This window comes from Brienomyrus brachyistius, chromosome 12 (genome assembly GCF_023856365.1).
Source record: "Brienomyrus brachyistius isolate T26 chromosome 12, BBRACH_0.4, whole genome shotgun sequence".
Classification (NCBI taxonomy): domain Eukaryota; kingdom Metazoa; phylum Chordata; class Actinopteri; order Osteoglossiformes; family Mormyridae; genus Brienomyrus; species Brienomyrus brachyistius.
Genome location: NC_064544.1, coordinates 17642234 through 17669532, shown reverse-complemented (window position 1 = coordinate 17669532; position 27299 = coordinate 17642234). Strand labels below are relative to the sequence as shown.

The 27299-nt window shown below is 44.9% G+C and overlaps 1 protein-coding gene and 1 long non-coding RNA gene across 22 annotated transcripts in view; one reads left to right on the top strand and one right to left on the bottom strand.

The window, feature by feature from the left end:
- Positions 1–141: 141 nt before the first annotated feature.
- LOC125705116 (uncharacterized) overlaps positions 142–27299 on the bottom strand; it is a 55138-nt gene continuing 27980 nt past the window's right edge. The window contains exons 1-5 of one of the 4 annotated variants that reach the window (XR_007381430.1): positions 6003–6320; positions 3386–3587; positions 2234–2578; positions 1913–2024; positions 142–1736 (exon numbers count right to left, since the gene is read on the bottom strand). This is a non-coding gene — a long non-coding RNA (uncharacterized LOC125705116). Of the gene's footprint in view, positions 1737–1912; positions 2025–2233; positions 3151–3385; positions 3694–6002; positions 6321–27299 lie in introns of those variants that run through there. The other 3 variants (XR_007381431.1, XR_007381429.1, XR_007381428.1) reach the window with 3 other exon arrangements.
- The window catches only part of LOC125705105 (uncharacterized), an 80334-nt gene continuing 61645 nt past the window's right edge, over positions 8611–27299 (top strand). For 4 of the 18 annotated variants that reach the window (XR_007381413.1, XR_007381414.1, XM_048971462.1 and 1 more), the window contains exons 1-3: positions 8611–12958; positions 13373–14038; positions 14472–14615. Coding sequence is in view for 2 of the 18 variants with exons in the window: in XM_048971462.1 (XP_048827419.1) it covers positions 12939–12958; positions 13373–14038; positions 14472–14615 (830 nt within the window). In the remaining 16 variants the exon portion in view is untranslated. Of the gene's footprint in view, positions 14039–14471; positions 14616–14819; positions 14932–15107; positions 15802–27299 lie in introns of those variants that run through there. The other 14 variants (XR_007381404.1, XR_007381409.1, XR_007381407.1 and 11 more) reach the window with 9 other exon arrangements.

The following is a 27299-nucleotide window of genomic DNA, read 5'->3' as shown; positions in this document are numbered from 1 at the left end:
TAGCTGTAAAGGGGGGACCAACTCCATACTGATGCCTATGGATTTAGAGTGGAATGTCATAAAGGTTCCTGTAGGTGTAATGGCCAGGTGTCCCAATACTTTTGTCCATATAGTGTATATATATGATTAATAAATGAACTGTTTTATGGAAAAGTGTTTTATTTTTAACTTTAAGTTTCGTAAGCAAGTTTTAACACACACATATAGGTCTTTGCGATATGAGCAAAATCTCATGTCCTGATAATACAAATCATGAAATAGCATATTTTCTGTACACAACCCAACACACCGTATATCAGTGTCACAGCTATTGCTGAATCAGCATTAATCATTAGAACTCAATGGAATATGATATTTCTGAAGCTCTTATTATAAACTAGCATTTCATTTTTTAAATGATTAGATTGGAAAATACAACACTGTCATGCCTGAATTTTTGTATTTAATAAAATAAATGTACAGTAGACATACTTACTGCCGTGTTATATAGTTGCATCAGGAACTACAAGTTCATTCTATTCTTACTTTAATGCGTTAAGTATGTTTACATGCAAGTACTTACTTTAAGTAGAAAGGCCAATGTGGTACCTCGACTTTCACTAGAGCACATCGTGCTTGTATCTCGAGAAGGAGGAAAGTAAGTAAAACAAGACCACATTTTTTTTGAGCTATAAACATTTGCCTAAAAAGAAATAGTAAAATAAACAATTTCCCTCTAAGTTTTGCCTGGTTCGCTCTTCTATATATTGTACTGAATACTTTAGATTCACGGTTTGCATTTCCACAAAAAAGATACACATAAGACCTCACAGATAAAACTGAAACAGGACAAAATGAATAACTGTATAAACAATAACACTAGAAAATTAGCACCTCCCTAAAAATAACATTGCTCAATACTTAATATGAACTTACTCAACCTATATTTTTACAATAATACATCACAAAGCTTTCGTCAGTCATTTTAGTCCAGTCAGTCAGTAATGTCTTGCTTTCGTCGGTTCTTTTCTTTCTTTTTCTTAGCTTATCTGAAATCCATGGAAGTTCAGCTCCCAAAAATCCTGGTAAGGTTAACTGTTCTCCTTTTGCTTTAAACACGGAAAACTCAGATCACAGTAATATGTACATTTCACATATCGACTACAAAATTATAATGAACTCCTCATCCACTCGGCACCTTCACCACACGATGTATTTTCCACCGCAGTTACGCGCATTTGTTAAAGTATACCACCCCCTGCTGGGAAAAAATGAGTTCTTCTTAACCCAACTAAAAATCCAGCCAGACTGCCCCGCAAATTTAGGGGGTTATATGTTTATTTCTATTTTTATTGAAGTAAATTTTTGAGCACGCCCTCCACCACTGAAAAGCACAGAATTGTCTTTAATGGACCGGCCAGCATAACTTTAAATAATATTAATAATAATAATAATCTTTATGGAGTAACATATGTATGTAGAGAAGTATAAGTGCAACTGAAATTTGACTATTGTTTCAAAAATAAAATAAAAAATACAAACGATACTACAGTATAAAATGCAGCAAAAGTTAAAATGATTTTGATGATGACAGAAAGTAACGTTGTATGATAATTTCAGCAGAACCTGAAATGTAATTCTTCATGTTTTGCCAGGCAGACAGGAGGTGTTACTGCTGATCCAGCTTCTCCTTCACCTGCTGAACCCAGCGATGGCTGGGATCGACACACAGTTTATTGCCCTTTTTGGTGTAAAATCTGAAAATTGGAAGAAAAAAAAAAACATGGGTCTTCTCACTTATTACAATCTTTCTTCATATGTATCGATCCCTGAAGTAAAAGTCATTCATATTATAAACATTTTGCACACAACAAACCTTAAATCACAAAGCAGTAATAGGTCAAAACAATACATGAATAAAGTAAATATTTACATAGTTCCAGGTTTAGCGCATTCCTGTCTGGTCTCCTCATATCTATCTATCAGGTCCATCCTCAGTCTTCCAGGAAAGTATGTAAAACAGCACTGGTATGGTTCATTGCCATCTGGAGAGACATGAAGAACAGAAACATATACTGTACATAGTTTACATATAAAATATATACAGCCACTCTACATACATGAAAAATGCACATCAAGGAACTAGTCAGAACTGCATTCATATCTCACAATTGGGTCCACAATCTTAATGAATCATTAAAATCTAAGATACTGACAAAGTCCTGATAAAAGCTGTGAGATGCTGCAGACTTACTATTTGCCAGAGAGGAGGACAGCAGCACTGTCATCAGGAGGCAGAAGGCAGAGATCTGATGGTGCTTCATGATTCCACTGGATGTCTGTGAAGATGAGTGATGCTTCTAAAGCTAAACTGAGGCCAGCAGAGTCGAACCACGTCCATTTATAGGGGGGTTGTGTGTCTGCAGGTGGAGGGGGTGGGCAGGGATAGGCAGTGTTTATGATACATGTGTTTAAAAATCCAGTAGGTGGCAGCAGGAGTCACCGACAAAGAGTACAGGAAGAGTAGTAGAGGTAGCTGTGGTGAGCTGCCATATGAGGAGGGTCGTTGCCTCCCGTTGATCTTCTGTAATGTTTCATTCTGTCCAGACATAACGAGGTATGTGACATTTAAAAGCAGCACTGTTGTGACATTCTGAAATGAAATTCATCGAGTCCGGGGTGGGGTCCAGGATAATTTTATCATAAGGATTTTCAAAATACCATGGATTATTGCCTTATTGCTTTAACACTGTACTGCCCTGGCCTTTACTGCTAACTTTAAAACTGTTGATAAAAGTTTTACCCATTTCATTTCACTGCCATATTTGTGTTTACTACATTTGGGACTACAAAGGGGTGAGAAATTTCCGGATTTCCAGTAAAGTATTTCCTGCAATTTTGCAGACTTTCAGTTTATTTTCATTAATTTCCATGGAAAGTTTTCATCTTTGATAATTCCCACAATTTTCCTGAGACTAGGAATCTGTTCCAGCTGGTTCAAACCCTAGGAATGCCTAGAGTGATTCTACTTCATTGGACCCTTGAGCAAACATGCAATTGCTTCATCCTTGAAATGACATTAACCCACATCCAGCCCTATAAAGAGGTCTTTATACAAGGAATAAACTTGGGGGTTGTTGGCAGGATTGGCACTCCAGCCACTGGGAAAACCTCACAGTGATCCATTCAGACTAGTGTGGTGCTGAGATATTGCCCAAAAATAAATATCCTTTAAGACATTTGGGAAGTTAGTTGTATGTGAGACCACGAATGAAGCTTGATTAGGGCTGGGAATTAACTGCAGAGACGTCTGGCTGTGAAGTGGCCTTAACAAGCATTACTTCTGTGTGAGATTCAGAAACTACTTTTGAGCCACATTAGAGCCAGATCTGAACCTCAGCCTTACCTCTTCTGGCTGACATGTGGCCCTGATGCGGAAACCAGCAGTGATGTGCTGAAATGTCATCATTCCATGTCGTAAGTGGGCCACATCTGGCCCAGAATTATTTTGGTTTGGTTCGGATTAAGTTTTCCAAAGTGGGTTACTTCTGGCTTTCATCCATTTTCCAGTGCAATTTGAAATCTCCAAAGAAGAAGATGATTTATTTCTGATGAGACAAAGAACAAAGATGTTTACGAACTGGCCCTTCACCAGTTACTGGCCATCATGTCTGAATCATACAGTTGGAACTCGTTGGTTAATTCAATAGGCTCTCCAAATGTACTGTCATTAAGCATTTTTAATTAAGTTTCTCAACAGAAGTAAAATGTCTGTTCTGTCATGTACATTCAAAGGTTTAGATCTTCTGTAATCTCGAAATTTGATATGTATGCATTGACCTATGTACTATTAAAATAATTAAAATTTTGCAGGTATATATATATATATATATATATATATATATATATATATATATATATATATATATATATATATATTACCAATGATCGGCAAGGGTACCCACACTCTCAGCAGAATGTGCTACAAAGGGTGTTTCTCTAGTTTTTCGCAACAATTCTCGTGTCTGTGCAGTTCCCCCTAGGTCCAGAGACCAGTAATATTGTGGTGCTGTGGTTCCTTGCACAACATAGGCTTCCTCGTTTATGATTGCTTTCATGCCAGAGTTTGTGGCAGCTACACTAATGCCCATCTGTACCATAAGGTCATGGCCTAAAAAATTGACAGGGCAAGAAGGGCTTATTAACACTTGTGCTTGACATTCAATCCCAGTTTCCTTGTCTTTTACTGCAACTGGGTTTGTTAGCTGATGACTGTCTGTTTGGCCTCCTGCTGTTTTTATATTTATGACAGATGAGGAGTATGTGACACCAGGAGGACTGGAGGTTAGGACAGTCCTACAGGCTCCAGTATCACACAGGCATTCGTATACTTTGCCGTTTATGATTAATTTCCGACTTGGCAAAGTTCCCCACTGCCTTTCTGCTAATAGCTGACATACTGCTTGCAAATCTATTTCCTCATCCAGGAGGTCTTGTAAGGTAACCTCCGTTTCTTTCCTTAAAATGACCTCTGTTTCGCCTCGGATAGTGACGGCAACAGGGGTCTCCGAGGAGGGTCATTGGTCATTTTCGGTGGAGTTTGGGTTAAATGGTCGCTTCCCTGACCTGCAGTCCCTGGCTAAGTGTCCAGGTTTCCCACATGTCCAACACTCTGTTCCCTGCGAAAACCCTCCTGTTTGTTTATTTCTAAATCCTCCTCGGCCTCTACCTCTTCCTCTACCTCTGAATCCCCCGCGTCCCCGAGGGTTCGTTTGCACTAGCGCTACCACGTCAGAGGCGCTGAATACTGTATCTGTCTTTTGCCGTTTCTGCGCTTTCTGTGCGTGTTGGGCATATTCTAAGGCTTGTTGGGCTGAGCCAGTATTCTGATGTACCCAATGTTTATCGAGATATTTTCGCAATTCAGGCTTTAGGCCTGCGACAAAAGCACGTTTTAATTGTTGCTGATACACTCCTCCGTCTTCCTCGTCGTGAGGAATTCCTGAATTCCTGAACACCACTCGCATCCTATCCATAAAATCCTCAGGTTCCTCTCCATCTTTTTGTTTGCACTGCGCTATTCGCCCATAATCTGCACGTCTCACGAAGACTGTGTCTATCCTCTCTCGCAGCCTTTGTAATGCTTGTATGAGTTCCTGCGAGTTATGTGCCAAGGGCTGATTATTGGCCAAATCTTAGGATATAGAGAGGGATCAGACCCTCGAGTTAACATGCGAGATGGTTCCACCCCCCCCCTGCTTCTTGTCTATCTGTGGCTGGAACCAGGCACCGGAATTTGTGGGGGCGGTGGAGGAGCTGGAGGGGCAGAAGGTCTTGCTGCCGTTTCTTCGTCTAGTGTGATTAAAGCCGCCTGCAGTTTTTTCTCCTTATTTCCCTTTTTCTGTTGTCTCTTATTATCTCTTAGTTTACTCTGTTCTAACCATGCATCAGAGAAAACGTATTCCTTTTTTCTATCTTGGCCTTTTTTATTATTGGTAGTGTGTAACATCTCCAGTTTTAAGTTTCCCTGTAACTTTAATATGTCTGGAGTATGGAGTTTTCCTTCAAACCCATGTTTTTTCCTCCATCTCTGACTACTTATTTGTCCTGATCCTGGTCTATATCCTTCCATAAACTTCTCATCTCCCTCTAGTTTGATTTGTTTACTCTGATTCTTCCCCATTGTTACCTTTTATTGAATACACTACAAAACATAAAAAATCCTAAAAGCAAGTCCCTGGCATGAGACCTCAGGAGGACACCAACACGGCCTTCTACTGCTCACTATTAGAGCAGCGGTGTTAGTTTTCAGGGATGAAACCCGTCCTTGATCCTTCAGTCACCAGTATGTTGTTGCTTTTAGGGTGGATCATGTAGGTTAATCTAAAACCTATAAAAGACATCCACATAAAACGCCGTACACTCTGTCCCACAACGCCTACTTTCGCTCCCGTTTAATTTCGGCTAAGCTTAACCAGAGACATGTCCTGGCCACCTACTCACTTAGGTGCCGTGTTTCTCACCTATGTAGTGTGCTCTCTGTTCTGTCACCGAGGTCCTTCAGACATCACCAGACGTCGAGCGCAGTTCTAACCACCGGCCTGATGACGAATTCACATCACAGGTCTTTCTTGCACCCGACTTCGAGTGGCTGTCGACAGACTTCGGTGTCGCTTCTCTCGGCGTACTGGAGATGTCTTCGGGGATCCTCGGATCCGGCTCGAAGGACCAAATTCTATGTTGGGGAAAGCGCCCGGCGTTTCCACCCCAACTCCATACTACACTTTGAATTACGAGACAACACACTTTAAAGTTTTACTTGCGCAAGGGTACCCACACTCTCAGCAGAATGTGCTACAAAGGGTGGTTCCCCTTGGCTCCTTTATTTATAGTCAGTGGGAGGCGCAAGAGTCATGCAGAATAGGGAGGTGAGAACAAGAAGAGAAAGTTCTGGTTTTGCTAAGGTGGGAATGCTATTATTAATATAATCTAAAGTATGAGGCTAAAGGAAAACAAAATAATGTATATACATATTTACATTCATTGCTGATCATACAGGAGTGATAACAAAATGATTAATAACAGTTTCTTCAACCTAACACTTAGCCAACGTTCTCCTGTCGCTCACCACCTCCACTGAGTCAAGGGGACCTCCCAAGACAGAGCTGGCTTTTTTAATCAGCCTGTTCAGTTTTCTCCTCTCCCCAGTAGAGATGCTGCTGCCCCAGCAGACCACAGCATAGAAGATGACTGACGCCACCACAGAATCATAAAAGGTCTTCAGGAGTGGCCCTTGCACTCCAAAGGACCTCAGTCTGCGTAGCAGATACAATCTGCTCTGACCTTTACTGTAAATAGCATTAGTATTGTGGGTCCAGTCCAGTTTGTTGTTCAGATGAACACCCAGATACTTGTAGGAGTCAACAATCTGAATGTCCATCCCCTGGATGTTGATTGGTGTGGATGGAGGACGTTTGTGCCTACGAAAATCCACTACCAGTTCTTTGGTCTTTCCAGCATTGATATGGAGGTTGTTCAGTTGGCACCATTCCACAAAGTCTTGGGTCATTTCTCTGTACTCCTTGTCATCCTCATTAGCAATGAGGCCAACAATTGCGGAGTCATCAGAGAATTTTTGCAGAAAACAGTTAGTCGAGTTGTGTGAGAAGCCCGCAGTGTATATGGTGTAGAGAAATGGGGCCAGGACTGTTCCCTGTGGGGCCCCTGTACTGCACACGACTGTGTCAGACACAGTCCTGTATCTTCACATATTGCGGTCGATTCGTTAGATAGTCCATGATCCAGGAGGTGAGGTGGGGGCCACTCCTGTGTACAGTAACTTGTCCCTCAGTCTTGTGGGTATGATGGTGTTGAAAGCACTGGAGAAATCAAAAAACATGATTCTCACAGTGCTCCCAGGCTTTTCCAGGTGAGAGAGGGATCTGTGTAGGAGATGAATAATCGCATCATCTACCCCAATGCCAGGCTGGTAGGCAAACTGAAGTGGGTCCAGTGAAGGGCTCACTAGGGGTCGAAGGTGGACCAGGACCAACCGCTCCAGGGTCTTCATCAGGTGAGATGTGAGCGCCACCGGCCTGTAGCTGTTGAGGTCTTTAGGCTGCGATGTCTTAGGTACTGGTATCACACAAGATGTTTTCCATAGCTGTGGTACCTTCCCTAGCTTCAAGCTCAGGTTGAATATATACGCAACTATCCCACACAATTGGTCTGCACAAGATTTCAGAACTCCTGAGCTAATACCATCTGGACCCGTCGCCTTCCTTACTTTGATCCTTCTGAGTTCACACCTTACCTTGTCTTTACTGAGATACAAGTCGGGGCAAAGTTGCTGAGTATCGGGGGTAGTAGCTTGGGGTGAGAGACAGCATGCAGGGAATGTGGTAAAGGTGTGAAGTGGTGATAAGGCGGGGGAGGGGGGGCAGTGGCTATACGGCTCGGATGAAGGTGAAGGTGACTGAGGAACAAAGGGCAGGACATGGTGAGGGGCAGATGATGAATCAAACCTGTTAAAGAAGTGATTCAGTTCATTCGCCCACTTACTGTCCCTTACTGGCTGGGAACTGCGCTCTTTGTATATGACTGTGAGCCTGCTTCTCTGTAGACTGTAACTGGAATTGGTGTGAGCCACTTCAGCCAATGGGCTGTGCAGCACGGCTGTAGTGTGTTGTGATTGTTTTGATATTGTTTTGTGACCAGACACGAGGCCGTTGTGTGTTAGTTTCAGCCAGCCATCTTTATTCTCCTGAGCTCCGCCCCATCACACTCCATCAAACATCTGTGCATCAGGATAACTATAGATTAACATATCATGACATCCCCTGTTCTTTTCTTTTCTTTTTTTTTTACAAAATCACATCTTGAAAAACCCATTGAAGGGGGGCTAGGTTGCGTGCTAAACTTTGTCACACTGAGAAAGGGGAACAAACTGGAACACAGGCAGGAAGAGAAGGGGGGGCTCCAGCCCTCCTCGTAGTGTAAGTAAATTCCGGAAAGCAGAAGGTACATTGACAGGCTCGTGGTGACATTAAGCTTACGCTCGACCTGCGGGGACATAACAAGGGAGGGGGTCGCTGATGCTGCTAAATCGCAACATAACAAGACAAGGTAAAAGGGAATGGGTGTGGGGACTAATGCCAGCAATGTCCAAACAATAGTTATATGTTACGTCAACTGGAAAGAGACCAACAAGAACAGTAGACGCCCTAAACGGGGTATAAAAGTTAGACACAGACAACAGGGAGCTGAGCTTCCCTTGGTGTGTACTTTTGTGCATCTGAGAGTGGCTCCCGGATCGATCTGTACAACAAATAAAGAGAGCTGACTCACAACCATCCTTTGCCTCACGAATGCATCTTTTCCTCATCAACGGACTCGGTGGAGTCTAACTCCAACAATTTGGGGGCTCGTCCGGGATGAGGAGAAGGTTGTTTGGATTGGAACCAGAGACGAGGTCTTGGGGACGCAGACAGCCACGGGCGCCCAGCAATTAGGTGAGCAGAGCCTGTTTTATCGAATTCTGCATATTGGCGATTGCTAAATAAAGTGGCTGGAAGTGTCTCAGGATCTGTCGACCAATATTGTGGCGAGGGCCTGTTGTGCGTAGCTCTGACGGCCTGTGAACAGAGGGTACGGGACCCCGTAGTAGAACCTATTGGCGGAGGATTTGAGTCCACCGTCGTGTCCTTGGTTTGGCAACCCACCTACTGCTGACCAGCAGTAGGAAAGCTGGGATTGAGCGTCCCGGGAAATTCAGGACCCCCGAACAGCTAAATTGTTTGGAGGAGTAAGGTTCATCCTCCTTAAAACGGGTTGAAGTCCCGAGGTGAAAGTCCTCAAAGTATTGGGTTAAATTCCCGAGATTAGAGTACTCAAAGCATCGGGCTAAAAAGTGTACACAGCGCTATTTACTATTTACTATTTCGCGTGTGTAAGTGCGTGTTTACTATTCACTATTCCAGTGTGTGTGAGTGGGTTTACCATTTACTATTTACTGTTTTGAGTGGTTCGGTGATTGTGTGTGAGTGTGGGTTTAGGTTTTGGTGGTGTTTGTTAGTGGGGCACTCAGAGACAACTAAGAGGTGTACTAAGTGTGGGTGGATAAATCCATCCCCTGAGGCACAAGGGTTGTTGGATCAGGAGAAGTGTAGGTCAGATAAGCTAAAACATGGATCATGAATTTGAGAGAGAATTGGATGACGGAGGCTGGGGTCCACCAGTGCGCGGGCGGTGGAAGCCTCTGTGTGAGCAGATGCAGCTGTTAAAATTAGCAGTGGGAAAAACAGCTCAGGAAAAGGGCCGAGAGAGAGAGACGGCAGATGCGTGGAAGCGTATGGGGATTTCAGTGAAATGTGCAGGATACAAACCGGAGGATAAGCAATCATTAGGAGCACTTTTATGGCGTAAGGAAAAGGAGCATAAAGGCCTGAAAGATGAGGCAGGACGCGAGCTAGTGAAAGCGAGGGTGTTACAACGGGGAAAGTGGAGAAAAGAGGGAGAGAAACAGGAGCAGGAGAGGCGAGCGTGGGCTCGCCTAGCCATTTTCTGGCAGGGTATCGATCACCTGCACAGGGAAAGTGGAGATAACGATAACTGTGACCCAGCCCCAGATGGGCAGGGGGCTGGGAAAGGCGACAAACAACCCCCAGCGTACACCAGCCGAGGGGGTTTTCCCACCGCTCCCCCTGCGCACATGTATCCAGTAATACATGTTACTGGTGGAACGGTTCAGGTTCAAACGAAGGGAGAAGGGAGCCTCCTAGGTGGGGATTGCTGTAGTGTGGAGGAAAAAGATTCAGATTGTGAAACCTCTAGGGAATCCGAGGGAGAGAGTAAGGGAACCCCTGGAAAAGGCATAACTAAACAAGCATTTCAGGAAAGGGTGATCAGAGAGCGAAAGGAGGAGGCAGCCCAGGGTAATCGAGGCAGCCTCACCCCTCTCTGCGAACGGAGCCGTGTCCAGAGAGGGGAAGTGGAGATTATCGGTGAATTGTCTGGGTATCGTGATGAGGAGGAGGATGAGGATGAGAAGGTGTTGATCGATTTGGAAGGTGAGCAAGACGAAGGGCTAGAGCCTGGGAAAAGGGAATCCTCAGGGAAAATGACCCTCAGGTCCCGCAGTCTAAAGCGGCGAACAAACCTGAAGCCTAAGCAGTTTCCCCTGTTAAGGGGAGCTTCAGGGGACCCTGAGAGATACAAGCCGTTCTCTTTAGGAGACGTGCAGGCACTAGCGGATAAGATGCCCCCCCCTGCAGATGGGGGAGGACATTGGATGGATAAATTAGACCAGCTGACGCAGGGAACAAAGTTGGCCTTGGGTGATTTCAGAGCAGTGGCTGCGAGGTGCCTAACTAAACACTCTCTGCAGGAAATAGAGGAAATGGCAGGGACACTCACTCGCGGTGACAGTGTGACTCTAACAGACGTAGTGCTGGGCTTGGGTGAAGCCATGCGGGAGATGTTCCCCGCCCCAAGTGGGGCTAGCGTGCCAAAATTTACTTGGGAACCTAAAATACCTCCCAGGGAATATCTGGACAAATGTAAGGAGGACTGGATTCGGAGAACGGGGTGTCACCCTGGGCAGGCGGGAGTTCAGCAGGAGTGGTTCAGGCGAGCGGTCCTGGAAGGTGTCCCTGAGCAGGTGAAAACAGCTATTTTGGCGAATCCTGATCTCCCAGGCGCTGATTCCCCCGTGTGGGACAGACATGTGTTGCATCATCTCCAGAGAGCGAGGGATGAAGCCACAAAAGAGGAAGGCAGCTTGAAAGAGTTACAGACACAGCTGTTGAAGCTGCAGGTGGCAGAAGCAAGACAAAAAGCACAGACTTACAAAAAGAAGGGGCAGGGGAGACAGATGGTGGCAGGAGCACCACCTCCCCGGTTCGGCGCATGGGTCGGACAAAACCCCAATTACAGTAATCGAGGTTGGGGTCCCCAGCCATGAGGAAGAGGCCGTGGGGGTCGAGGCCGGGGAGCCGGGAACTGGGGGCGGGGCCGGGGTATGTCGCAAAGGTGGCCACCGCAGGGAACCTGTTACAGGTGTGGTAGGGCTGGCCACTGGGTCAGAGAGTGCCCAACAGGACGGGTCCCTCCCAGGGGACCCCCAGCAGAACAAGTGACCGCACCTACCCCACAGGCTGTTCCTGGAGGGGGACAGTACCCCACCCTCACTGGATCAGAGGACTGGGAGAGGGGGACTCCTCCACGGGAGGCCCGGGGACACGGGGAAGGCAGACCCCATGCTGTCCCTAATGGTCATGGACAAAGAACTGCCGTTCTTGGTGGACACAGGGGCCACATATTCGACATTGAATGTGATGCCTAACCAACGACATCTTCCACCACTACAGTGACCGTTGTGGGCTTCTCCAGGAAGGAACAGAGGCTGCCAGTGACTAAGCCTGTGAGAGTGCGGTGGGGGGACAGACCTTTCTACACCCGTTTGTGGTCTCCGCTGCAGCGCCTGTGAACCTTCTGGGCGGGACATGCTGGTGAAGCTGGGAGCTTCAATTTTGTGCAATGCTGATGGTTTGGTTGTCACCCTCCCAGAAGGGATCCGCCTGCCATGTGGCGGAGCGACGGGTGGCATGGGGCAGTGGCTGACTGTGGCTGCGACTGTGCCCTGCTCTGCCTAGCGGCGACGGTGCCCTGCTCTGCCTAGCGGCGACGGTGCCCTGCTCTGCCTAGCGGCGACTGTGCCCTGCTCTGCCTAGCGGCGGCTCAGCTTTACTTTGCCTTATTGCTGCTGTCTAGTGACATTTGCACCGTTTCGCGCTTTGCGCTTCCGGTTTGTCCATACTCTGTCTAGCCTATAGCAGGGTGAGTCGCAAGCGGGTCCATAGCTGGGGGCAGGGGGGTGTGCGTGCCCACATGAGTGCGAGCGGGGGTTGGAGAGTCTGACTGGTGCCCCGCTTCCTAAGGGTTTGTGTTTTGTTTTGATTGTATTATGTTTGTTTTGTTGATACATTTGTTCTGTTTTGAATGGGATTTTTATTGTGTATTAATGTAATGGTTTTGTATTTTATTTGTTTCTTTTAGACTGCAGTGTTTTCTTTGGGTTTTGCGTGATTTTGTTTGGTTTGCGGTTACATCTTGTTTTTCCCTCCTCGCTTGTGCCCGCCCGACTCTGGCTGTTCTAGGTCCCGGCGCCCAGCCTTAGATCGGCAGGAAGTGGCTGCTGGTACGCGGCGGTGCTCCAAGCTTATGGTGCTCGGATCGACTGATTACTCTTTTTATGGTTTTATTGTGTAATAAAAGTGTGTGTTCGGAACAACATCTCTCCGCTGTCCAGTGTGGAGGACCAGTGTGCCTTTGCCCGGGGGTAGGGCGATTTAACTTTCTCTGGGTGTAATACCTGGGGTGGCGTAGTCGGACTAACGTGTGGCTATTGGTACCATTGTTTGGTACTATTTGGCAGTATTACTCTCACCACCACTCGCCACATGTGGTTCCACAGAGACAGGTAAGGATCTCTTCCATCAGCCTTGGCCTTTGTTAGCATTAGCTTCACTGTCTGTACTCCTCTTTCTGCCATTCCATTTGACTGTGCATGGTGGGGACTTGAAGTTTTGTGAATGAACTCCCACTTTTTCGCAAAAGCTTGGAATTCATAAATTAAGAATGGCTTGTCTGTTAAATAATATTAATAAATAGTTGGCTATGTCAGATAGCTTTTGTGAGATACCATCTTACACTTTGTCAATGAAAAATAAAAAGAGAAACCTTGTTCGGGCAAATTTGTTTGTAGATGGGCTGGATCTGGCTATTTGCTGACCTATACAATAGGACATGCAGGATTAGAAGATGGATGGATGGACATACAAGTAATTGTTTGGGGGCAGGTTGCATAACGCTCATGTGATTCTTCCATGTTCAGGATGATTGGGGTAGAAGCTGTTCCTCAAAGCCATAAATCATCATATTTAAATAACAATGTGATGGACAGGCACCCCTCCAGGGTGTACCCCAGCCTTGTGATGGACAGACACCCCTCTAGTGTGTACCCCAGCCACATGATGGAGAGGCACCCCTCTAGCGTGTACCCCAGCCACGTGATGGACAGACATCCCTCTAGCGTGTACCCCAGCCTTGTGATGGACAGACACCCCTCTAGTGTGTACCCCAGCCACATGATGGAGAGGCACCCCTCTAGCGTGTACCCCAGCCACGTGATGGACAGACATCCCTCTAGTGTGTACCCCAGCCACGTGATGGACAGACACCCCTCTAGCATGTACTCCAGCCACGTGATGGACAGGCACCCCTCCAGGGTGTACCCCAGCCACGTGATGGACAGACATCCCTCTAGCGTGTACCCCAGCCACGTGATGGACAGGCACCCCTCTAGCGTGTACCCCAGCCACGTGATGAACAGACACCCCTCTAGCGTGTACTCCAGCCACGTGATGGACAGGCACCCCTCCAGGGTGTACCCCAGCCACGTGATGGACAGACATCCCTCTAGCGTGTACCCCAGCCACGTGATGGACAGACACCCCTCTAGCGTGTACCCCAGCCACATGATGGACAGGCACCCGTCCAGGTAGAGGGTAGAGGTTTTATAATCAGTTTTTCTTTGGTATATGGAGGAATCTGATCAGTCACTAAAAAAGCTGATTAGGATATGACTGTGGGTGTCTCAAACCGGAATGAAGTGCAGATTTATTAAGGCTCAGTTTGGTCCCAACACACACTACGGTAGAACTTGCAAAGTATGGCTTAGTTAGAGGGTTAGTTTCTCCTGACTCAGCCAAGTGGCTCCATGCCAGCCAGGAAACCTGAACTGCAGCCAATGTTAATAACTGTTGCACCATACAGGAATGCTCATAATGCACGTGGCATCAGTTCAAATTCTACAAATTATGCCCCAGCATCGTGTCTGTGGTCTATTTTAGGTGCATGACAAATGGTAAATCCTTTCTTTCATCTTTCTTCCACCCCTCCACCTCCACCTCTACACACAACCCCTATAAAAGTTCATGGTATGGCTCTGCTGGTCACAATTTAGCTGAAGAAACGGCACTGATCATCAGAAAGGTCCAGTGGAATCATGAAGTCCCATCAGATCTCTGCCTTCTTCCTCCTGATGACAGTGCTGCTGTCCTCCACTCTGGCTCAACGTAAGTCTGCAGCATCTCACAGCTTCTATCAGGACTTTGACAGTATCTTAGATTGAAAAGATTCATTAAGATTATGGACCCAATTGTGAGATATGAATGCAGTTCTTACTAGTTCCTTGATGTGCATTTTTCATGTATGTAGAGTGGCTGTATATATTTTGTATGTAAACTATGTATACGTTTTTGTTCTTCATGTCTGTCCAGATGGCAATAGACCAAAGCAGTGCTGTTTTGCATACTTACCTATAAAAGTGAGGATGGACCTGATAGATAGATATGAGGAGACCAGACAGGACTGCGCTAAACCTGGAACTATGTAAATATTTACTTTATTCATGTATTGTATTGAACTAATACTGCTTTGGAATTTAATGTTTGTTGCATACAAAATGTTTATAACAGAACTGACTTGTAGTTCATGATCAGATGTATATGGAGTAGGATTCTAACAAGTGACAAGCAGACCCATGTGATTTTATTTTTCATTTTCAGATTTTACACCAAAAAGGGCAAAGAAGTGTGTGTCGATCCCAGTGATCCTTGGGTTCAGCGGACAAAGAAGAAGCTGGATCAGCGCTTATTTCAGTAATGCCTTCTTTCTGCTTAGCAAAATATGAAGATCGATTTTATTAAATCACATTTCAGCCTCTTTTTTATTCTCATGTAACTTTATTTCCTGCCATCTTCAAAATCAAAATTTTACTGCATTTTGTACTTCAGCGTTTTTGTACTTATAGTAAAAAAAAATTTAAATTTTCCTGTAACTTTATTTCGAGACATCTGCCAAATCTTATACACTTTAACTGCTTTTCATAGTTTAATGTCTGAGGTTTTATTTAGCCAGTGCTTAAATTAGATTTGCGCAAATGTATGCATGTTACTAAATAAAGACTATTGAAGAGTTATTGTTACAGTTTGCACAGGGGAGCAGACGAAGGAAGAAGGATACGGACAAAAGGGTTTTCATTTAAATTGTCATGCCCTGCGTGTCCAGTCCTCGTGTGTGCCACGCCCCCTGATCATCCACGCGTGCTTCCCCGATTGTGTTCAGCTGTTTTCCATCAGTCTGATATGTTCTGTGTATTTATTCCGCGTCTGTGTTCGTTTTCCCCAGATCTGTCATTAATGTTGGTTGTCGCTGCTCTGTGGTTTCCCTGTCTGCCCGAAATAAACCCCGTACTCACGGCTCCTTTTGCCTGCTTCACCGACGCGATCGCGACATAAATCATTTTATCAAGATTCTTCTGGCTTGTGATCATCTAAAAAAAGTCAATTAGAGAAACATACAACATGGAAGAATAAATAATGAAGCTCTATGCATTCTTAATGTAAGAAAGCATAGAAAAACAGACATATACGTTTTGTATCAAATTAATTAATTAACTAACCCTAATTCAACCCCAATCACAGCGCCCATGCTAACCTCGGTCACAGCTCCATACTAACCTCAGTACACTGTCCAAAGAGCCTACAATGGCCACGCAAACAATGAATAAGGACCTTAGATCAGTGGTAGATGGTTGCCTGGTCAATGAATCCTGCTTTTAGTTGCAGTATGAGTATGAACAGGTATGTGTCAAACATACCTCAGCAATGTTATAGGTTGGGGCCTCATCCTGGGTTATTCCCTGCCGCCTTTCCTTGTGCCTGTTGTTTCTGTAGCAAGTTCCGGACCCCCATAACCCAGCATAGGATGAGGGGGTTTGGCAAATGGATGAATGAATGAATGAATGAATGAACAAATGAATGCCAGTGCTCGCTACATTGGTGCTTCTTTCATCACCAAACCCATCATACTCATAACAGAAGGAGCAGCTGCTTTCTGTGACAGACACAGCTGTATATATGAGGGAGTTAATTAGTAAGGTGATGGATGGGTTAAACCCTGCTGAAAATAACAGAAATGTACAATAGATGAAGATAAATTAAAGTCCAGAAGAGACACAAACTGTAGAGAAGCTTGACGATAAATCACCAGGCAGCAGTGGCAGTGATGGCAAAATAGAATGTGCACTGGCTACTGTACGGAACCCTCCTTGCAATAGGCAGCTGACCAGTGACTGTCCTGTCCTGGCTGCCTCCCTGAACACTGCAGACCGGGTTGAATAACTGTACATCCATCTGCAATTTGTGACACAAGCGATTGTACAAGGATTTGCAGAGTCTGTGACTCCTTGTGTTAATACATTCATACTCACCATTTTATTGTTACATTTTACACATGGGCCACCCAGTGTGTCGGATCTGACCTATCGGGGGCAGTTTTTCTCAGTAGAAAGTGACATAGTGACATAGCCTACAACAGGAGGGAATCAGCGCCAAGATCTTTCAGAGTTATTTGTATTTTTAATACATTACACACAGAAGTTGACATCATGCTGTTGTTGTTGATTCCTTAATACTTCAGCTGGCAAACTTCAGGTGACCCGACGGCACCATTAACCACCACAGTACTGGCTGCTCAGGAGTCCATTTGAGCAGCTGGATGTTTTACTGAATCATCACAAAGGATGTGTGAGACTGAGGGACACACCCTGATGGGGCCTTTATCGTCATGGGAGACTGTTACCGGGCAGATCTCCAGACAATTTCGAAATCCTGCGATTGTACAAGGATCTGCAGAGAGTCTGTGACTCCTTGTGTTAATACATTCATACTCACCATTTTATTGTTACATTTTACACATGGGCCACCCAGTATGTGGGATCTGACCTATCTGCAGTATCTGGGGCAGTATTTCTCAGGAGAAAGTGGCATAGCGACATAGCCTACAACAGGAGGGAATCAGCGCCAAGATCTTTCAGAGTTATTTGTATTTTTAATACATTACACACGGAAGCTGACATCATGCTGTTTGTTGTCGATTCCTTAATATTTCAGCTGGCAAACTTCAGGTGACACGACAGCACCATTAACCACCACAGTACTGGCTGCTAGGAAACCCGTCTGCACAGCGGGATGTTTTACTAAATCATCACAAAGGATGTGTGAGACTGAGGGAAACACCCTGATGGGGCCTTTATCGTCATGGGAGACTGTTACCGGGCAGATCTCCAGACAATTTCGAAATCCTAACCAAGAGAAACAACACACTAGATCAGTGGTTCTCAAACTCGGTCCTCGGGCCCCACTGCCCTGCTTGTTTTCCTGCTATTCCTGCCTCACACACAAGTCCCAGCTGTCTTTCAGCTTCCGATTGACTGAACACCCCTGATCCAGGTAATCAGCAGTTTGTAGGGCAGGGGTTAGCTGGAAAACAAGCTGGAAAACAAGCAGGGCAGTGGGGCGCGAGCACCGAGTTTGAGAACCACTGCACTAGATCAAGCTTACACAAATGTCCTTACTGCATACAAAGCAACACCCATCTAGGCTTCGGAGATCACATATCATAACTGTGAGGGCCACTTTAATGCAGAGACTCGTCAAATTTAATCACCAGCTCCCCCACACTGGTTATCATGTAGGACTTCAAAAGGCTTATTATGAAAACTGATTCCCAAGAGCACAGTGGCCTCCACAATACTTAAATGGAAGAAGTTTTGAGCAACAAAAACATTTTCCTACAGTACCAGGTGTGCATGTATGAGTGAATGGTGTGAGAGTGAATGTGGTGTGAGAGTGAATGTGGTGTGAGAGTGAATGTGGTGTGAGAGTGAATGCTGCATGAGTGAATGGTGTGTGAGTGTGCCATGTGATCGGTTGTCACACCCATCCTGGGATGTTCCCTGCCTTGTGCTTGTAGCCTCCGGGATAAGCTCCGGACCCCCCGCGACCCTGGATAGGATAAGCGGTTACAGAAAATGGATGGACGGATGGATGGATGGATGGAATTTTGGAACAACCAAGACACTTCCTTGAGCAGGCCTCCTGACCAAACTAAGAATTAAGAGAAGGGTTTAAACCCGATGGTCACTCTGGCTGAGCTCCAGGGAACCTATGTGGAGATGGAAGAAACTTCCAGAAGGACTGCCATCACTGCAACACTCCAGCAGTTAAGCCTTAGTAAAAGCCTCAGTAAAGGACACATGAAATCTGCAGTTTGCAAAAAGTCACCTAAAGAGCTCTGACTGTAAGAAACAAGATTCTCTGGTCTGATGAAACCAAGATTAAAATGTTTGGTCTCAGTTCTAAATATCTTGTCTGTAGATAATCAGATGCTTCTCATCATCATGCAGGCCCTAATACTTAGTAATTATTAGTAATTAGTGTCCTAATACTTTTGGCAATATAGTGTAAGTACCAAGCAAATAAAAACGATAGTAATAATAATATGAGGAATGGATTACTTGACCACAAAAAAAGAATGTAAAATAACAACCACAATAATAATAATAATAATAAAGTAATAAGGAACCTTCTGTCCTTCGTGTTCTTGTAGGACTGACTTTCCTGGCTTATTTTTGGTCAATGCATAATTCCATATATGCTATTTTATAGTTTTGATGTCTCTATAATTATTTCAAAATGCATAGAATAGTACAAATAAACCTTTCTCTTGGTAAGTGTGTCCAAAATTTTGACTGGTATTGAACATACATTGAAAATGCATATATTTATATCATTCATTCAGAATATATTATCTGTTACTGTCTTTTCATACTGTACACCCACCAACCAAAGGCATGTTGTTTTGTAATTTAAATGATTTAAATGAAAAACCTGAGTCAGCCACCATTAACTTTCAATTATCTTTAATCAGCTACATGGATACAAAGGAATATGAGTGTAACTGACATTTGACTGATGTTTTAAAAATATATAAGCTGAAGATATTGAAGTATAAAATGCAGCAGAAGTTTAAATGATTTGGATGAGGACATAAAGTAGAATCTGAAATGCAATAAAATTCATTCTTTATGCTTTGCCAGGCAGACAGGAGGCATCACCACTGATCTAGCTTCTGCTTGACCCTCTGAAGCCAGCGATGGCTGGGATCGACACACAGTTGTTTCTCCTTTTTGGTGTATAGTCTGAAAATTCTCACTTATTACAATCTTTCATATTATAAACATTTTACACACAGCAAACTTTAAATTCTAAAACAGTAATAGTTCAAAACAATACATGAAAAGAGTAAATATTTACATAATTCCAGATTTAGGGCAGTCTGCCCTGGTCTCTTCATATCCAGTTATCTGGTCCATCCTCACTCTTCTAGGTAAGTATGTAAAACAGCACTGCTTTGGTTCATTGCCATCTGGACAGACATGAAGAACAAAAACGTATACATAGTTTACATACAAAATATATACAGCCACTCTACATACATGAAAAATGCACATCAAGGAACTAGTCAGAACTGCATTCATATCTCACAATTGGGTCCATAATCTTAATGAATCATTAAAATCTAAGATACTGACAAAGTCCTGATAGAAGCTGTGAGATGCTGCAGACTTACATTGAGCCAGAGTGGAGGACAGCAGCACTGTCATCAGGAGGAAGAAGGCAGAGATCTGATGGTGCTTCATGATTCCACTGGATGTCTGTGAAGATGAGTGATGCTTCTAAAGCTAAACTGAGGCCAGCAGAGTCGAACCACGTCCATTTATAGGGGGGTTGTGTGTCTGCAGGTGGAGGGGGTGGGCAGGGATAGGCAGTGTTTATGATACATGTGTTTAAAAATCCAGTAGGTGGTAGCAGGAGTCACCGACAAAGAGTACAGGAAGAGTAGTAGAGGTAGCTGTGGTGAGCTGCTATATGAGGAGGGTCGTTGCCTCCCGTTGATCTTCTGTAATGTTTCATTCTGTCCAGACATAACGAGGTATATGACTTTTAAAAGCAGCACTGTTGTGACATTCTGAAATGAAATTCATCGAGTCCGGGGTGGGGTCCAGGATAATTTTATCATAAGGATTTTCAAAATACCATGGATTATTGCCTTATTGCTTTAACACTGTACTGCCCTGGCCTTTACTGATAACTTTAAAACTGTTGATAAAACTTTTACCCATTTCATTTCACTGCCGTATTTGTGTTTACTGCATTTGGGACTACAAAGGGGTGAGAAATTTCTGGAAACTTTCCTGAAATTTTCCAAGACGAAGTTTAGCTGGGGAATTTTGGAAATGTTGAACTCCATGGAACCCTGCAAGCTGTCAGATACAGCAAAGAAAGCAAATGAGGAATACAACATAGAATATAACTTATAAGCAGTGCGTACTGATGTAGATGCTTATTTTGTGGTGTTTTTACACACATATAATTACTTACAGGCATTTGGTTATACAATGATATCACACATATTTGTTGTTTTAAACTACATTTAAATTCCCCATTATAGGCTAGCCTGCAATTTTGCAGACTTTAAGTTTATTTTCATTAATTTCCATGGAAAGTTTTCATCTTTGAAAATTCCCACAATTTTCCTGAGACTAGGAATCTTTTCCAGCTGGTTCAAACCCTAGGAATGCCTAGAGTGATTCTACTCCATTGGGCCCTTCAGCAAACCTGCAATTGCTTCATCCTGGGTATGACATTAACCCAAATCCAGCCCTATAAAGAGGTCTTTATACAAGGAATAAACTTGGGGGTTGTTGGCAGGATTGGCACTCCAGCCACTGGGAAAACCTCACACTGGTCCATTCAGACTAGTGTGGTGCTGTGTATTAGAATGAATTCACGGACGATTACGTCACCCACGTATATGGAATTAATCCTTTTACTGTAATATTCTGGGAGATCGTAATTGTGGAGTAATTCTGATCGTGTGGAGACTGATCGTCCTGAAGATCAATCGTCCATGATTCACCCAGAATGTCATTGAACATGTAATTCTTTGCCGATCCCCCGCAAACCCTGTCCTGCCATAAAGAACTTCGGCTCATAAAAGAAACCAGGATGCTTATCTGAGCCATTAGATCGGCATGCAGAATGCTTATCTTGGTTTTGGGAGACAGAGGGGGGGTCGTTATCTAGCACCCTATGTTGTTGGTAGGGGGGACGGGGAGGCGTTGCGCAAACATCCGGCACCAAGACGCCTATTGTATTTTATTATCACAAGCAGCAACACTCGGACAAAAGGGGGAATTGGATAACACCTTGCCCTGGGGGAAAGGGGTGAGTCTGGCCAGATCACCCCCTGCCCACAGGCAGCACCCAATTTAGTATAAAGGACGGAGAAAACTCAGTACTGACCGGAGCTCAGCCGTGGGATAGAGCGCGCATCGCCCGGCATTTCTCGGGACTCACGTGTTGGTCTCCTGCCAGGACTGAAAAGGGCTCCCCAGTCCGTGTGTGAAGGTGGGTGATGATGGCACGCCCGAGTGTAAATAGTTTAGCAGCTGCTTTTGCGTTCGATTGATTAAGGGGGATTAATTATCACCGCTTGTGATAATAATTCGCCTTACTTATTTTTATTGTTGCTTCCTATATATATATATATATATATATATATACGTATGATTCATGCTATTCCATATCTGTTGTGGTACAAGGTTATTTGCATTGATACAATTGATATATTGATATTGATTTTAATGCGAGGTTATCTTGTATTACTTGTATTAAAGCGTTTTTGAGTGAACCTAAGCGTGCCTGTTTGTTCCTTCGAGAGCCCTATATCCCTCTCTCATCAATTTTAAGACATGCTGAGATCCATCCATCCATCCATCCATCCATTATCCTCCGCTTATCCGGGGTCGAGTCGTGGGGGCAGCAGTCTCAGCAGGGAAGCCCAGACTTCCCTCTCCCCGGCCACTTCTTCTAGCTCCTCTGGGGGGACCCTGAGGTGCTCCCAGGCCAGTCTCTCCAGCGTGTCCTGGGTCTTCCCCGGGGCCTCCTCCCAGTGGGACATGCCCGGAACACCTCCCCAGGGAGGCGTCCCGGAGGCATCCGGATCAGATGCCCGAGCCACCTCATCTGGCTCCTCTCGATGCGGAGGAGCAGCGGCTCTACTCTGAGTCCCTCCCGAATGACTGAACTCCTCACCCTATCTCTAAGGGAGAGTCCAGCCACCCTGCGGAGGAAACTCATTTCGGCCGCTTGCACCCGCGATCTCGTTCTTTCGGTCACTACCCATAGCTCATGACCATAGGTGAGGGTAGGAACGTAGATCGACTGGTAAATCGAGAGCTTTGCCTTTTGGCTCAGCTCTCTCTTCACCATGACAGACCGATGCAGTGCCCGCATGACTGCTGACGCCGCACCGATCCACCTGTCGACCTCCCGCTCCTTCGTTCCCCCACTCGTGAACAAGATCCTGAGATACTTAAACTCCTCCACTTGGGGGAGGACCCCATCTCCAACCCGGAGAGAGCATTCTACCCTTTTCCGGCTGAGAACCATGGTCTCGGATTTAGAGGTGCTGATTCTGATCCCAGCCGCTTCACACTTGGCTGCGAACTGCCCCAGTGAGAGCTGAAGGTCATGGTCCGATGAGGCCAACAGAACCATGCTGAGATATTGCCCAAAAATAAATATCCTTTAAGACATTTGGGAAGTTAGTTGTATGTGAGACCACGAATGAAGCCTGATTAGGGCTGGGAATTAACTGCAGAGACGTCTGGCTGTGAAGTGGCCTTAACAAGCATTACTTCTGTGTGAGATTCAGAAACTACTTTTGAGCCACATTAGAGCCAGATCTGAACCTCAGCCTTACCTCTTCTGGCTGACATGTGGCCCTGATGCGGAAACCAGCAGTGATGTGCTGAAATGCCATCATTCCATGTCGTAAGTGTCGCCACATCTTACCATGTCGCCACATCTGGCCTAGAATTATTTTGGTTTGGTTCGGATTAAGTTTTCCAAAGTGGGTTACTTCTGGCTTTCATCCATTTTCCAGTGCAATTTGAAATCTCCAAAGAATAAGATGATTTATTTCTGATGAGACAAAGAACAAAGATGTTTACGAACTGGCCCTTCACCAGTTACTGGCCATCATGTCTGAATCATACAGTTGGAACTCGTTGGTTAATTCAATAGGCTCCAGCCTAAATTCAGTGGAATTTAGACCATAATTCTGCTAAAGCTGCCAGACAGGAGATGTAAAAAAAAAAAAAAAAAAAGGAAAAAAAAAATCACCAGCAGAAAGCGGGTGACATTATTTCTTGTCTAGAAGTTGCTTCCCTGGTAGATGCAGAGCAGACGCAGAGGGCTCTCCCAATCTGCTCTATGTGTCCAGGTTTTGTGGCTCCTGAGAGACGTCACTCTTCCCTTTTAGCAGGATGCCCAAATCTGCACTTTATTAACCTCTGGAAGCCCTGTGCATGTTTGACTCTACTCTGGACTTGTATCGCTAAACAGCAAAGCAGAAATCCCAGCTACGTTGAAAATGCCAGTGGTGCCCACGCTAGCAGAGTTGTAATGGACTCCAGCTAGATCCGAAGTTATAGAGTTATAAAGTTATAGAAGTTATAGAGTTATAGCTGCCGTCAGTGTATTCCAGCATTCTGACCCACAGGTCAGATGTGCTGTCGCCTGCTTGTGTTTCCTGTGGATGTCGGAAGCTGAAATTACATGTTGTTTTCCATTTCCTCACACATTCCTCACAAATGCAATTTTTACCCTCATCCCTGCTAAGTAAAGCTCTTGGTAAAATTTAGTCAGTGTCGGTCGTCACATTGAAGTCACATCCTGGATGTTGTACGTATGTCTGCCTATATTAAGATTAAGATTAAGATTGCCTTTATTAGTCCCACGGTTGGGAAATTTGCGTTATACAGCAGCAAAGTGGACAGTGCAGCAGAAATAAGTAGAATCCAGAAAAAAATCAAGTATCAAACAATAGAAATAAGAGATATAAATAAAATACAATACAATATATACAATACAATACAATACAATACAAGATGGTATGTGCTTAGTGTTTGTTGTGAAGTCTGATGGCAGATGGAAGAAAAGACCTGCGGTATCTCTCTGTCGCACACCTTGGATGCACCAGTCTGTCGCTGATGGAGCTGCTCAGTACTGATAGTGTGTCCTGTAAGGGGTGGGAGATGTCCTCCAACAGGGAATGTAGCTTAGTGTTGGGGAAAGCGCCCGGCGTTTCCACCCCAACTCCACACTACACTTTGAATTACGAGACAACACACTTTAAAGTTTTACTTGCGCAAGGGTACCCACACTCTCAGCAGAATGTGCTACAAAGGGTGTTTCTCTAGTTTTTCGCAACAATTCTCGTGCCTGTACAGTTCCCCCTAGGTCCAGAGACCAGTAATATTGTGGTGCTGAGGTTCCTTGCACAACATAGGCTTCCTCATTTATGATTGCTTTCATGCCAGAGTTTGTGGCAACTACACTAATGCCCATCTGTACCATATGGTCACGTCCTAACAGATTGACAGGACAAGAAGGGCTTATTAACACTTGTGCTTGACATTCAATCCCAGTTTCCTTGTCTTTTACTGCAACTGGGTTTGTTAGCTGATGACTGTCTGTTTGGCCTCCTGCTGTTTTTATATTTATGACAGATGAGGAGTATGTGACTCCAGGAGGACTGGAGGTTAGGACAGTCCTACAGGCTCCAGTATCACACAGGCATTCATATACTTTGCCGTTTATGATTAATTTTCGACTTGGCAAAGTTCCCCACTGCCTTTCTGCTAATAGCTGACATACTGCTTGCAAATCTATTTCCTCATCCAGGAGGTCTTGTAAAGTACCTCCGTTTCTTTTCTTAAAATGACCTCTGTTTCGCCTCGGATAGTGTCGGCAACAGGGGTCTCCGAGGAGGGTCATTGATCATTTTCGGTGGAGTTTGGGTTAAATGGTCGCTTCCCTGACCTGCAGTCCCTGGCTAAGTGTCCAGGTTTCCCGCATGTCCAACACTCTGTTCCCTGCGAAAACCCTCCTGTTTGTTCCCTGTGGGGCCCCTGAACTACACACGACTGTGTCAGACACACAGTCCAGTATCTTCACATATTGCGGTCGATTCGTTAGATAGTCCAAGATCCAGGAGGTGAGGTGGGGGCCCACTCCTGTGTACAGTAACTTTTCCCTCAGTCTTGTGGGTATGATGGTGTTGAAAGCACTGGAGAAATCAAAAAACATGATTCTCACAGTGCTCCCAGGCTTTTCCAGGTGAGAGAGGGATCTGTGTAGGAGATGAATAATCACATCATCTACCCCAATGCCAGGCTGGTAGGCAAACTGAAGTGGGTCCAGTGAAGGGCTCACTAGGGGTCGAAGGTGGACCAGGACCAACCGCTCCAGGGTCTTCATCAGGTGAGATGTGAGCGCCACCGGCCTGTAGCTGTTGAGGTCTTTAGGCTGCGTTGACTTAGGTACTGGTATCACACAAGATGTTTTCCATAGCTGTGGTACCTTCCCTAGCTTCAAGCTCAGGTTGAATATATACGCAACTATCCCACACAATTGGTCTGCACAGGATTTCAGAACTACTGAGCTAATACCATCTGGACCCGTTGCCTTTCTTACTGTGATCCTTCTGAGTTCACACCTTACCTTGTCTTTACTGAGATACAAGTCGGGGAAAAGTTGCTGAGTATTGGGGGTAGAAGCTTGGGGTGAGAGACAGTATGCAGGGAATGTGGTAAAGGTGTGAAGTGGTGATAAGGTGGGGGAGGGGGGGCAGTGGCTAGAAGGCTCGGATGAAGGTGAAGGTGACTGAGGAACAAAGGGCAGGACATGGTGAGGGGCAGATGATGAATCAAACCTGTTAAAGAAGTGATTCAGTTCATTCGCCCACTTACTGTCCCTTACTGGCTGGGAACTGCGCTCTTTGTATATGACTGTGAGCCTGCTTCTCTGTAGACTGTAACTGGAATTCGTGTGAGCCACTTCAGCCAATGGGCTGTGCAGCACGGCTGTAGTGTGTTGTGATTGTTTTGATATTGTTTTGTGACCAGACACGAGGCCGTTGTGTGTTAGTTTCAGCCAGCCATCTTTATTCTCCTGAGCTCCGCCCCATCACACTCCATCAAACATCTGTGCATCAGGATAACTATAGATTAACTGTTTACATATCATGACATCCCCTGTTCTTTTCTTTCTTTTTTTTTTACAAAATCACACCTTGAAAAACCCATGTACCATTAAACTAATGCGCAGCACTGCGTAGCACATCAGGGGTGTGGTCACACTGAGAACTGAGAAACAACAACTATCTATAATTTTCTTGGATATCATTGAACAATTATATTATTATTATTATTTTAACAGTTTACTGTTTAAACACAAAAATAGTGCTAGCAGAGTCCACAGTGCTACTCCTCAGTAAGTCTTCTGGGTTTGATTACATCTCGACCACTCGCAGTTCTGACAGGAAACTTTGCCAGATTTGTCGGACTGACATTCCTTCTCTGTGCTGTCTTGAAGATTCACTTCATGCCTCTCCTTTGAGTCATATTTAGTTTGTCTGTGTCTTTTGGTCCGTTGCATCATTCCTTTGACTGCAGTAGAAACTTTCTCTTTCTTCTGTAGTCCTTCTCATCAGGAGTCTGAACAACATAGGATCTTGGGTGCTTAGAAGGTTTTGTTACCTGAGCTATATTCCACACACCATCTTGCCACATTCTGATGTCACCAACCTCTAGTTTTGAAAGCGCTCTGGATCCTTGGTCAAAGTACTCCTTCTGTTTTGTTTGTTTGTGTTCTAAGCACTTCTTCACGGCACTGTTTACCATCTTAGGCTTTAGCGATTGAATTAAACTTCTACCCATTAGCAGTTGGGCCGGTGATGCTCCAATTTCTTCAGTGGGGGTGCTTCTGTGGTTCCACAGAGAC